General features: G+C 29.6%; 1 protein-coding gene across 2 annotated transcripts in view; it reads right to left on the bottom strand.

Moving 5' to 3' along the window:
• Positions 1 to 271: 271 nt before the first annotated feature.
• LOC130665372 (runt-related transcription factor 1-like) overlaps positions 272 to 13205 on the bottom strand; it is a 32585-nt gene continuing 19651 nt past the window's right edge. For both annotated transcript variants that reach the window (XM_057465708.1, XM_057465709.1), the window contains exons 5-6: positions 1383 to 1541; positions 272 to 878 (exon numbers count right to left, since the gene is read on the bottom strand). In XM_057465708.1, coding sequence (XP_057321691.1) covers positions 427 to 878; positions 1383 to 1541 — 611 coding nt within the window. In that variant the 3' untranslated portion in view covers positions 272 to 426. The remainder of the gene's footprint in view (positions 879 to 1382; positions 1542 to 13205) is intronic.

Genomic DNA, 13205 nt, shown 5'->3' with positions numbered 1-13205 from the left:
AAATATCAAAATTATCAAAAAATTTAATCAGACAAAATTTGTAGCTCATAAAATTTTCTACAAAATTGCTCCTTTGCCCTAAGCTCTAACTTCAATACTTCAGAAGCTTTAAGCCTCCGAGCATAAAAACTTCCTACAAAACCAAAATTTCACGAAAAATTCACCATGACCCGAAAAATTTTTCCATAAAATTTCCCAGCTCTAGTTCCAAAATTTATGTAATCAAGAAATAAAATTGGGAGTAAAAATAAATAATCAGACATAATTAACTTGATTTTTTTAATTAACTGGGAAAATATTCCACATATGTACAATTTTTATCAATAAAAAGAAAATTAATATTTAAAAACTAAAAACATACAATATATCACACACTTATTAAAGCGTTCATGTCACAAAAAAACTCCACTGGTCCACTCTACAGAATTAGTACGGACGCCAGACATCATTTCTCTGTTCATTTTCCTCCAGTACACCGATTTCGAGCCTATTGCTGCTGATAGTGAGATTCCCACTGGCAATAGTGACCTGGTCGTCGGATAAATCGCCGTGTAGGTGCAAGTGAATTTGATTTTGATTAACGGTACTGTAGAGCTGGGGATACAGAACCATCGGAGTCGGACTTATGTAATTTTGGGTCGGATTGTTGTAATAACCCTGGTGATAATTTGGATTGTAATTGTGCGACGGAACGGGCACTGGGGTCGTAGGTCCTGGAGTCCACGAGCCGTAGTGATAACCTGGGCTGCCATTTCCGGGGCCGGTGAATATTTCAGTGTCTTGTTTCGAGGGTACTAGGGGTAATGAGGCGTTGCTGTGTGTTGGGTACATTGTCACACAGTTTGGTGTATATGCATCTTGTTGGTCCGGTGACAAAACTAGAACAACAATTTTTTTTTTTTACTAAAAATTGAATTTTTTTTTCTTAACGATTTTTTGGATTTCATTATTTTTACTAATTACTGACATGTAGATTGTAGAGTAATTAATTTTGAGTAATTTGAGTACTTATTCAATACTAGGGTAAGTAAAAAAAATTTTGATGAGTTTAAAAATTTGAAATTTTGAGATTTTGGTGAAAAATTTAGAGACTTCCGGTTGGGGACAAAAAAATTAGAGAGTAGAGTAATTAATTTTGAGTAATTTGAGTACTTATTCAATACTAGGGTAAGTAAAAAAAATTTTGATGAGTTTAAAAATTTGAAATTTTGAGATTTTTTTGAAAAATTTAGGGACTTCCGGTTGGGGACAAAAAAATTAGAGACTTTTTGTAGAGGAAATATATATGAAGTTTGATATATTTCTGAGGGCCAAATTGAATTTTTTGAAAAAATTCAAAATTTGAATTTGCCGCCAATTTAAAAAAATTTTTTTAAACGTACCTGTGGTTAGAGGAACGGGTTCAGTCGTGGGGTGATGAGATAAAGATTCTCCGGGGTAAGAAAATGCACCGGGAATTGGAGAGTAAGATCCAGCGTCGCTTCCGGTAGGTGCTGGGTACGTTGGCGCCGACGGGTAAGTCCACTCCGCTGCATTTGCATCTGTAACAAATTTTTTTTATTATGACCAATTTTACCCACATTTTTAGTAAAAAATTATTACAATAATTAATTATTGTCTTAGAAATTCAAAAATTAAATTTTTAATTTCGAGAAATAAAAAAATTCCTGAACGGGATTCGAACTCGGAACTTCCGATTGCTGTCTAAAAATAATTTCTTCTATATCTCAGTAGTTTATTAACAAATAAATTTTATTTTTTCTGATTACGATTAAAAATAGAGAAATTCATAGAATTAAACCATAACTTAGTTAAATATATATATTAATATTATATATATAATTGAATTCCGCGAAATAGAGACGGTGGGGAATAAAAACTGGTGATTGATCAAGTGGGAAAAATTCATCGCGTATGACATATGCGTCACCAAGTAAAGGAACTCGATGCGTCATGCGACTTTTTCCGCGTCGTATTGCTATCCGTTGATTCAAATAAAATAAAACGTGAGAAACTTTCTTATATTAATTTATATATTTAATGATATTTTTACTGCGTTATTAAATATTTTAAATTGTTTATTTATTATTAAGTCTAATATTGAAAATTAAATTTAACAAGTGATTGTTTTTGTGATTTGATGAGAGAAAAATATAATTATGCAATAAAATAATTATTTTTTATGTTTACATATAAATTATAAAGAGGTATAAAAAAAACGTGTCACTAATCCAAAGTTTTTAAAAAATTCAGACAATCCCATTTGATTACTGTCACTTGTGTTGACTCAAGGGCAAATGATTGTAAGTTCTATGAAATCCCCACTATATTTATACTCATTAAAATGTATATAAGAGTATATATATTTCGAAACATCTTGCTCAAATATTTTTCTGAGTTCGGAAAATTTTTAAGCATCAAATCGATTTTTTATATTTAAATTTACGTTATTGCTCGTAAATCATCGATCATAAATTTATGAACTTCTGTGTAATTTATTCAAAATTTAATTCCTTACAAATTTTGTCTCATTAATTTTTTCTCTAATTTGGATAGTTACCAAAATAATCCACAAAATATCCAGGAAAAAAAATCCCTAATTTCGATTTTTCAAATTTAAAAATTTTTAGCGCCTAAATTATAGATTTTTAATAAATAAATTTAGGTCCTTGCTCTTCAGAATTTAATTCCCTACAAATTTTGTGTCATTAATTTTTTCTCTAATTTCGATAGTTACCGAAGTAATCCCAAAAATATCCAGGAAAAAAAATCCCTAATTTCGATTTTCCAATTTTGTAAATTAAAAAAATTCCTAATTCTTAATCTATAGATTTTTAAAAACGAAATTTCGCTCTATCCTCTTCAGAATTAAATTCTCTACAAATTTTGTCTCATTAACTTTTTCTCTAATTTCGATAGTTTCCGAATTAATCCCAAAAATATCCAGGAAGAAAAATCCCTAATTTCGATTTTTCAATTTTTTAAATTAAAAAAATTCCTAGTTCTTCATCTATTAATTTTTAAAAACTAAAGTTTGCTCTATCCTCTTCAGAATTAAATTCCCTACAAATTTTGTGTCATAAATTTTTTCCCTAATTTCGATAGTTGCCGAATTAATCCCCAAAATATCCAGAAAAAAAAACCCTAATTTCGATTTTTCAATTTTTTAAATTAAAAAAATTCCTAGTTCTTCATCTATTAATTTATAAAAACTAAATTTTGCTCTATCCTCTTCAGAATTAAATTCTCTACAAATTTCGTCTCATTAATTTTCTCGTTATCCCCCGAAGTTTCTAAGATATTTCAAAAAAACGAATAGACTAACTAAATTTTAGCGTAATATCAGCTTGTTGACATAACGAACCAGCAGGTCAACATTTAATTACAAGCCCAACCATACGAGAGGTAACTTTCGAAAAAGAGCTAAGGACTATCCGAAACCGCTTCTGTGGTTTCACACCCGCAGAGTTTATAGTAACAGCATCAGTTCCTTTAGATTCAGTTTAGTTCCGTCATTGGTCATTGGTCATTGGTCTGTTAATGGTCAGGACTCGTGCCTCTCTTTATCTATACAGACAATGTCTACTCATCCAACCATCAGCTATCAGCTATCAACCAGATTCCAGTCAAAACAAACGAACCCAAGATAAAGACAAAATATAATCCGTCCATGTCTTGTAAAACTGACCCCTACTCCTCGGTCCCTAGTCAAGGATCTACTGGTCTAGAAAACCAACATTAAATCCTAAACTCAAAAAAAATCTAGCGTAGCATCTTTTAATTCAATTTAAGGATTTGCTTCCAGATGCAGGTTCTATTCATAAAACCGGTGGTCATTAAATTACCATACGTCTGACACAAATCCTGTAAAGACGAAAAATTATAATAATTTGCTACTGAATACAAGTGAGTTGGGCATACGATACATGTCAATATGAAGAAGAATAAAGAAGTTAATTTTTTTACTCCTTTCTATTCTAGTGCTCAGTGTTTACTTGTTACTTTTTATTCCTCTCCTCTCTTCTTTTCTCTTCTCTTGTTGTTTCGATTTCTTTAGAAGATGAGGGCTGCAACAGATGGCTTGTACAATAGCTTTGTCTTTAAATTGTAGGCTATGATAGTTGCCCAAGATCATTTTTTTTTGTTTTATTTCATTCTTACAGATGGCGAAATTGGTCTGATTTTCGGCGGCTCGGTCGCTTTTGTCGATTGTTTGAAAACGAGGGAAATTTGAGGAAAAATGAATCAGGTGAAATTTTTAGCTGACAAAATTTCGAGGAAAATCATACCCGAGTTATTATTTTGGGACAAATATTTTTTGAGTTATGACATTTTTTAATTTTTCAAAATATTACGAAATTGGAAACAGAAAATTTTTTCATTTGAATTTTTTGAAATAACTTCGAAATTATGGATTTTATGGAAAAAATCAATCAGACAAAATTTGTAGCTGACAAAATTTCGAATAAAATGAAAAAAATTTCATATTTTTCGGAGCAATAGATCAAAAGTTATGAATTTTTGAATTTTCAAATATTTATGACGCAGCGGAAAATTTAGATATTTTTTGTTTTTACAAATTTTGAAATAACTCGGAAACAATTAAAATTATCGAAAAAATGAATGACACAAAATTTGTAGCTGATAAAATTCTGAAGAGAACAAGTCAGGTCGCATTGCCCTGCGACGTGTAGTTTCGCAGTGACAGGCTTGCAAAACTAAAAACTGCCTCCAGAACCAAACAATGTCCGATAATTAAAATAAAAATGATGAAATTATCGAGTTGTCCTCGAGATCCCGTCGTCCCCGAGAAGAAATCCAATCCCTGGGATACTTAATATATAAAAAATAAATCGTTGATGGTAAGTGATACGAGAGAGAAGTGCGCGAGTTTCCTGGGCCGCGAGTTCTCGTATGCGTAAGACTTCTTGGTCCCTTTCTTGTTGACGTTAAAAAAAAATTATAAATAAAATAATAATAATAATCATAATGATAATAATAATAATCATAATAGGGTATTTTTATGTATATATATATATATATATATATATATATATATATATATATAACCGTGTTCAATATACGTGCAACGACGTGTATTAAATACACAACTATATGGATATCAAACAAGTATATCGATACGACGTAATATCGACTTACGTTACACGACCGAGCGAGCATCTATCTCGGTGGGAACTCTGAAGCCCCACTTGCAATTTTTCGTCTTTATTATTTTATTATTATTTTCATATCCAGAGAAGAGTGGGGCAAAATGAGCTGACACTTTTTAACGAAAAAAAAAATTTTTTTTTAGACTAAAGTTAAATTTTTTGCTCTCTTATTTAAATTCTTGTACGACAAATCGGCAAAAGCTGACGGGTAGACTAAAAAAACGTTACCTGGCATCGAAATTTTATCGGCGGGATTTTTAAAATTTTTTCGGCGCGAAATTGATATTTTTGAAAAAAAAGTCTCAACAAAGTCGCAAATTTACCTAATGGATTTTATTTTATTTTAAAAATTCTCACGCCTGGGACACATCCGCTTTCGTGTCTTAACAATAAATAATATTATTATTTTTATTTATTTCCAAAGATGATAACTCTGGTGAATTTATTTTTTGTTATTGTTACTGTTACTGCTACTGCTATTGTTGTTGTTATTATTTTTGTTTACTCTCATTTTTTGCTTTTGCTTATCTTTGTATTCGGTAAAAAAACCGGACACTTGTTGCTGTTCCATCCATTCATCGGTAAAAAATATTAAAATACATGTTGTATAGTCTTTATATATTTGTATATATATAGCTCGGATGCTGAGTGGATCGACGCGCGTGATCTTTCGTCTCACCCCGAAAATAATATTTTTTAGGGACGGAAATCTGTTTAGCACACTTGAAGGTGTAACAATGGATCATCCGCACGCACGCATGCCTAAATAATTGAGCTCAAGATACAAAGAATCAAAATAATAATATAGCTTATAATTATCTAAAATTTGGATTGATTTTATTTTTCAAAAAGTTCTGATAAAATTAATTTTTTTTATTTATACCTATAGGAAAAATATATGACGAGTAATAACAATTCGATCTCTCGTATTGTTGGCTAAATTTTTTTGCGCGCGAAATTTAAAAAACCACGGATTTGAATTTTGAATTCAAATACTTCGCGCCAACTTATGGAGAGAGGGAGACAAAATATTTATGAGTGTTTTCGAGTAATCGAAGTAATTAATGAAACAAAATCGATTATTACAAATTGACAAAAAATTTTTGAATAAATAAAACAATCAATGACACGATGACTCAAGATAATTCATTCAAATTTATTCCGGAAATTCTTGAGATCGTCGTCAATTTAATATTTTATACCTGACCGGAAAGTAAAAATATTTTATATAAGATCACTCTATCTACAGTTTAAATAAGTAATTATTATTATTATAATCATAATTTTAATTTTTTTTTTTTAACCAAATTTTGAAAATAAAATTCGTTTCAGTCCTAATTCACATAACTCCCAAATTATTGACTTTATCAAAAAATCTAAAGAATACTTTTCCATAGGAAATTAAATTTCCCACAAAAAAAGTCCTTATCACTTTGTCTCTAAATTCAATAGATCAGACGTAATTTCAATTTTAAGCGCAGATGAATAATTTTCAAAAATTCAAATAACTTCCAAAATATTGACTTTATCAAAAAATTCAAAGAATACTTTTTCACAGGAAATTAAATTTCCCACAAAAAAAGTTCTTATCACTTTGTCTCTAAATTCAATAGATCAGACGTAATTTCAACTTTATGCGCAGATGAATAATTTTCAAAAATTCAAATAACTTTCAAATTATTGACTTTATCAAAAAATTCAAAAAATACTTTTTCATAGGAAATTAAATTCCCCACAAAAAAAGTTCTTGTCACTTTGTCTCTAAATTCAATAGATCAGACGTAATTTCAACTTTAAGCCCAGATGAATAATTTTTTAAAATTCTACCCATTTAAAAATAATAATAATACAAATATTTATTATTATTATTGTTATTGTTATTATAAAACATGTATAATAAAATTAATAAATGATTAAAAAAAAAAATAAAAATACCGAGTGTAAGTACAAGGAAACTTTTTAGCGGAACAACGGAAGTTGATGAGTTCGTAAGGTCCAAGTGAATTATTAGGCTTATGTATTATCTGGGATGTACATAAAGAAGCTCGTACTTTAGCTTCAATAATATCTCCCCCTTATCCTCACTCTTATCCTCTTTCTCTCCATGTAAACTTATTTAATCCTTAATAATTCTCGGTGCTTTTGTTTTGGTAACACGAAAAAATACTTGTACTGGTAACTGGTTGCTGGCTCTTTGCCTCAACTTCTGCTTGTCTTCTATCTGTGCACCTTACAGAGTTTGATTATGTGTACGATCATCGGCAACTCGTGGATAAGAAAGAGAAGAAGGTGAGATGATGAAAAAAAAAATTAAATAAAAAAAAATAAATAGGGTTGAAGATGTTACGTGATCCACGCTCGAGAGCTCTTGGATTTAACTTCTTTCTCTTGCCACCTTTATTTCATTTTTTTTTTAATCCACCTCCAACTTGTCCTTATTCCGTACGTTTATTACTTTTTTTTGTTTTCTTAATCATTTATTCATTTTAACTTGTTAAATATTGATCTCACAAAAATTTTTATTCTTTGAGATTTGTAGGAAATTTTATCAGCTCAAAAAATGGTCTCTTTACTTTTATCGATATTTTCGATATATTTCGAGATATTTTGAATTTACAATCCAAAAAATTATTTTTGAATTAACAGAAAATTGAAACTCCTTGATTACAAGCTTGTAACTTTTGAAATATTAATCTGACAAAAATTTTATGTGACTATAATTTGTAGAAAATTTTATCAGCTCAAAAAATGATCTCTTTACTTTTATCGATATTTTTGATATATATTGAGATATTTCAAATTTAAAATCCAGAAAATTATTTTTGAATTAACAGAAAATTGAAACTCCTCGATTACAAGCTTGTAACTTTTGAAATATTAATCTGACAAAAATTTTATGTGATTATAATTTGTAGGAAATTTTATCAGCTCAAAAAATGATCTCTTTACTTTTATCGATATTTTTGATATATATCGAGATATTTCAAATTTAAAATGCTAAATATTATTTTTGAATGAACAGAAAATTGAAACTCCTCGATTACAAGCTTGTAACTTTCGAAATATTAATCTGGCAAAAATTTCATCTGATTGTAATTTGTAGGAAATTTTTCGAACTTCAAAAATGGTCCCATAAATTTTTTTGATATCTGTGATAGTTTTCGAGATATTGATATTTAAATCTAAAAAAATCACCATTTTTTACTGAATTTCTTCATAAATTTGCTTACGTATTCAAAAATATAATTAATCGATAATCGATAGTTAAAATCGATCAACCGTAAAATAACCTCGTAAAAATGATCCTTGCAAAAAAAAATTTTTTATATGAGTAAAAAATTTTTACACCTAAAAAATTAAAAAAATTTTTTTTTAAATCGGTCTCTCTGTTGTTTTTTTTGACAGTTGTAACTATAAGTTAATAAGAGGGCAGAGAATCCGAGAATCTAGTCCTGTTTCTTCCGTCTTACCTTCCTTAGGTTTTAAAATTTTTTATTTAATTATTTATTTTTGTGTCCAGGACCAAAATCCGTTGGCGTCTGTACGTTCACTAAACGTCTCCTTGGAAATGCTACAAAACATTACTATAATCGTAAATCGTCACACCGTATTATCAACAATCGACAATCATCGTTTCCGGTTTTTTTAAAAAAATTAATTCTTAGAAAAAAAAAACATTTGTCGCTCTATTTTTTTACTTAGACGAGAATTAAGAGCAAGAAGTGAAGACAAAATGTCGCGAAAGAAAAATTGTTTATTTATTTTTATAAATTTTTTTTTTTATTTCGTTATTTTGTATCTTGAATTTATAAAGTAACGGAAATTGATCGCGTCTTTCGTCACATTTAAATTGGTGGCACGAATCAATGGAGGATAAAGTGGTGTCGAAGGATCGTAAGTCATGTTTTTGGTGGTAGCCCAGCAATTACTGGGTAAAAAAAAAATAAACGAGTGATAGGGAGAGTATAGAATGGAGATTCAACTGAAGACTCAAGACTGGAGAATGGAGAATTGAGAATTAAGAATGGAGGATAGAGAGTAAGTTTGTGTATTGAGAAAAGGGAATAAACGAATCGAAGAAAGAGGAGAAGAGAATGAGAATAAGAAAATATAAAAGAGTTTGATGGAGATAGAGGATCTGGTTTCCGGACACGCTACTCGATGATGATGGTGATGGCCCCATTCATGTTGCCCCCTCACTCTTTTTCATTCACCCAAAATTGCCAGAGACTACCAAAACAGAAAGACTACATAGGTTTACAGAAAAAAAAAAATATATATATATATTGATGTATATGTGTATATATATAAATAATAATGGGAAACAAAACAACTATTTTTTTGTCCATATGTTTGAAATCTGATTTTTATTTTATTTTTAATAAATTGAATTCAAATTCTGCATATAAATATATATGGGTGAAAAACCTAAGTAACATAGATGTGATCCCACCCGCATGGAAAAATATATATGTGAAAAATATACTCATAAATATATGTCAAGTATAAGTCAAATATATAAACATATATTTTTTTTGCATTAAATTATATGTGCGCATATATGGTTACATATATGTGTAAATATTTATTTATGTATAAAACTGCATGTATGTTTGCATACATTCTCATTTATATTTTTACATATATACTAAATATATTTTGACTTACATATTTGTGTATATGCGAGCATATATATAAAAATATATGCAGACATATATTCTCTAGACTTTTTCAGAGTTTTTCAGAGAAAAGTCCGAAAAATTTCCACTAGGGATTTCAGGTATTGAAAATAAAAAAAAAATTCATATAAGTTTGTGATATTGTAAAAAATATGTTGAAATATATGTCAATATATGTGTGCATATATATGAACATATATGTTTACATTTATGTAAATATATATGTTTCTATATAGATTAATATATATGTAAATGTATATAGCTGTATATATGTTGAGATATATACTTTCGTACATTTTTCTATATATGCAAACATATACATTGACGTATATGACAAAATATATGTCTGCATATATTTCTTATATATTCCACGTATATCCTGACATCTACGAAATCATACATGCATACATTTATATCAACATATAACTGAAAATATATTTGATGTATATATTTTTTTTGCCTACATATATTTTGTATATATCACATATATGTCACGTATATTTTCGACATATATATTTTTTCATGCGGGGCAGGTAAAAAAAAATAAATTTAACTTTTTTGACAAAAATTTGAGCCATCTATACCGAACCCGAGTCAAATTTGACGTTTCTGACTTAAATTTGAGCCAACTCCACCAAAATTAAGTCAATTTTGACTTTTGTTGACTCAAATGGATACCAAGTTATCCAAAAGTAAGTCAAAATTGATTCAAAAACACTTTTGGTTTTGACTTGCTCTTGGCTAAGTTGATTTACTTGGTATCCATTTAAGTCAAAAAGTCAAATTTGACTTAGTTTTGGCTTAGGCGAATCAAATTTAAGTCAAAAAAGTAAAATTCAAATATTTTTTGACCACGGGATATTTTTTTTTCATATATCAATATATATTTTGAATGTGTTGTCAATATTGACATATGTATATTTGTTGTACTCATGAAATGTTGAATGCGAAAAATATATGCAAAGTATATTCAACATATGTTTTTTGAATGCATACATATTTATGTGTATGAAATTTCTTAATTTTTTTGCACATAAGTATACTTAACACATATGTTATAAGTTATAAGTGTTGACAGGTATTTTAACATATATATTGTTGCATTCATGTTATCTTGAGCACTAAATATATATTTTAAAAATTTATTCAACATTATATTTTTTGCATACTACTTTCACATGAATACACATGTATGTATTCATTTTTCATTATATATATATACATATATATTGTACGTGCATAAATTTTCAGTATAAGATTAATTTATTTATTCATTTTTTGTCCTAGCCGAGATTCGAACCCTGATCTCCGGCGTGTGAGGTCTAGCAGTAGACCAACGCTCCGCGTCTCCTATGCCTACACTCGAACTAACGAGTAATACATATCTAAATACTCTTTCTATTGATATTATTATGAAAATCACCATAGATTTGAAATCTAAAGTCATCGACGATCTGCTGAAATCATCGGAGATCTTCAAAGATTTATTCCAAATTTTAGATCTAATTATTTCTGCTCAGGTTTAAATGAAGTTTGTAACCTCCAGTGACAAAAAATATCTTACCGTCGAAATATTAAAACCCTACATGAGCCTTGTAGAGTCTGAACCTCTTAATGTGGATTCGCCGCCTCGATTTCAAAACCTTTTTCAACCTAACTCTGAATTTTGGGTAAGAAGGACACTAGGGTTCAGTTCGAAGTTTAAAACTCTGTTTCATCCCAGTACGCCTTAAATAAGTTCGACAAAGAATGAACCAGGGTTTAATTCGAAATTTAAGACGATGTTTCAGTTTAAATTTAAAATTTTTCTCAACCTAACTCGTCTGAAAACGAACGTATGTAGGCGCTACTGGACTGAAATAGGGTCTAATTTCAATGGAGTTCTCTATCTTCTAAAACCCATTTCACTCTGCACTCAGAAAATTAAGTAATTGTGTTTATTATCCTAAATTTATAATTCCAATCATCTAGAATGATTCGAAAGTTTTCAAATGCAAAGATAGTTAGTGTTATAATTTTTTAACTTCCCGCTAAGAAAATTGAAAATTTTCAAAAATTCGGGAAGTTATTGGTTTCGGTCCGATTTGCAAAAACCGAATTTCTATCAAATTTGGACGTTTTGAGGTTCTAGGAAGCTATCCTGACTAATTTCACGATGATGTCCGAGTGTATGTATGTGTGTACGTACGTACGTACGTTCGTACGTACGTACGTATGTATGTATGTAAATATTCATAACTCTTGAACGGATGAACTGATTTTGATCGATGAGGTGTCATTCGACGCGGCTTGTTAATGTCTTGAGGCCGTAAAAATTTGAACTTAATCGGTAGCGTGCGTTCAGAGATATTTCAAAAATAAAATTTTTTCAAAAATGTTTTATTAGGATAACTTCCAATTTGCTCAATGGATTGATTCCAAAATCTAATCAGCTCTAAAACTCTATAAGCCGCGTCGAATGCCACCTCAACCATCAAAATCGGTTCATTCGTTCAAGAGAAACCGTTGACGAAAGAATTCAAAAAAAATTTTTTCCTTGGTTTTTTTGAAATTTCTCAAAAACGGCTGAATAAATCAATTTCAAAATTCGACCAGCTTTAGAACTTGATAAGCCGCGTCGAATGCCACCTCAACCATCAAAATCGGTTAATTCGTTCGCGAGATATCGTGGAAGAAAGAAATGCTAAAAAATGGTTTTTTACAAAACAATGGCATACAAAAGTATTTGCGAGCTCGAAGAGCTCGAAAATATATTCACAATAATGTTTTCGAGCTCAGCGAGCTCGAAAACAGCGGGAAGTTTTGGGGCTGGCCCGCAGGGTCAACTGACAGACCGATTTTTTTAATAGAGATAATAATATCAGGATGGTAAAAATTACCATCAGGATGATAACAGTTACTATCAGGGATTGTAATTAATATTATTACGATCTAGATGATTTATACAATCATCTAGATAATATTCACTACTATCGGATTGATAGTAAAAATTTTACCATCACTAGATGATAATTCCTATCATTTAATTTTCTGAGTGTAACGTTCAGACTAAAAATTATACTAGGTTGAAACAGAGTTTAAGTTAACAAAATTTCGACTCGGGTAGTAAAAATAAAAAAACCAGCCATTTTACCTCACATTCGTTAGGTTTAATAATGACATAAAATAATGTAAAATAATTTAAACTTTGTAAGCGAATAATATTGTTAGAGATGATTTACTAAGTCACGATTTTAACGGAACTCGAGACGTTTTTCCATCATTGCTTTCGCGGACATTTCTTCAGCTACTCACAATTTACCGTTTAGACGACCGTGATAAAAAACTTACGGTATGACCTTGAATATCTTTAAAT

Source organism: Microplitis mediator, chromosome 3 (assembly GCF_029852145.1).
Source record: "Microplitis mediator isolate UGA2020A chromosome 3, iyMicMedi2.1, whole genome shotgun sequence".
Taxonomy (NCBI): domain Eukaryota; kingdom Metazoa; phylum Arthropoda; class Insecta; order Hymenoptera; family Braconidae; genus Microplitis; species Microplitis mediator.
This window is presented reverse-complemented; position numbering and strand designations above follow the sequence as displayed.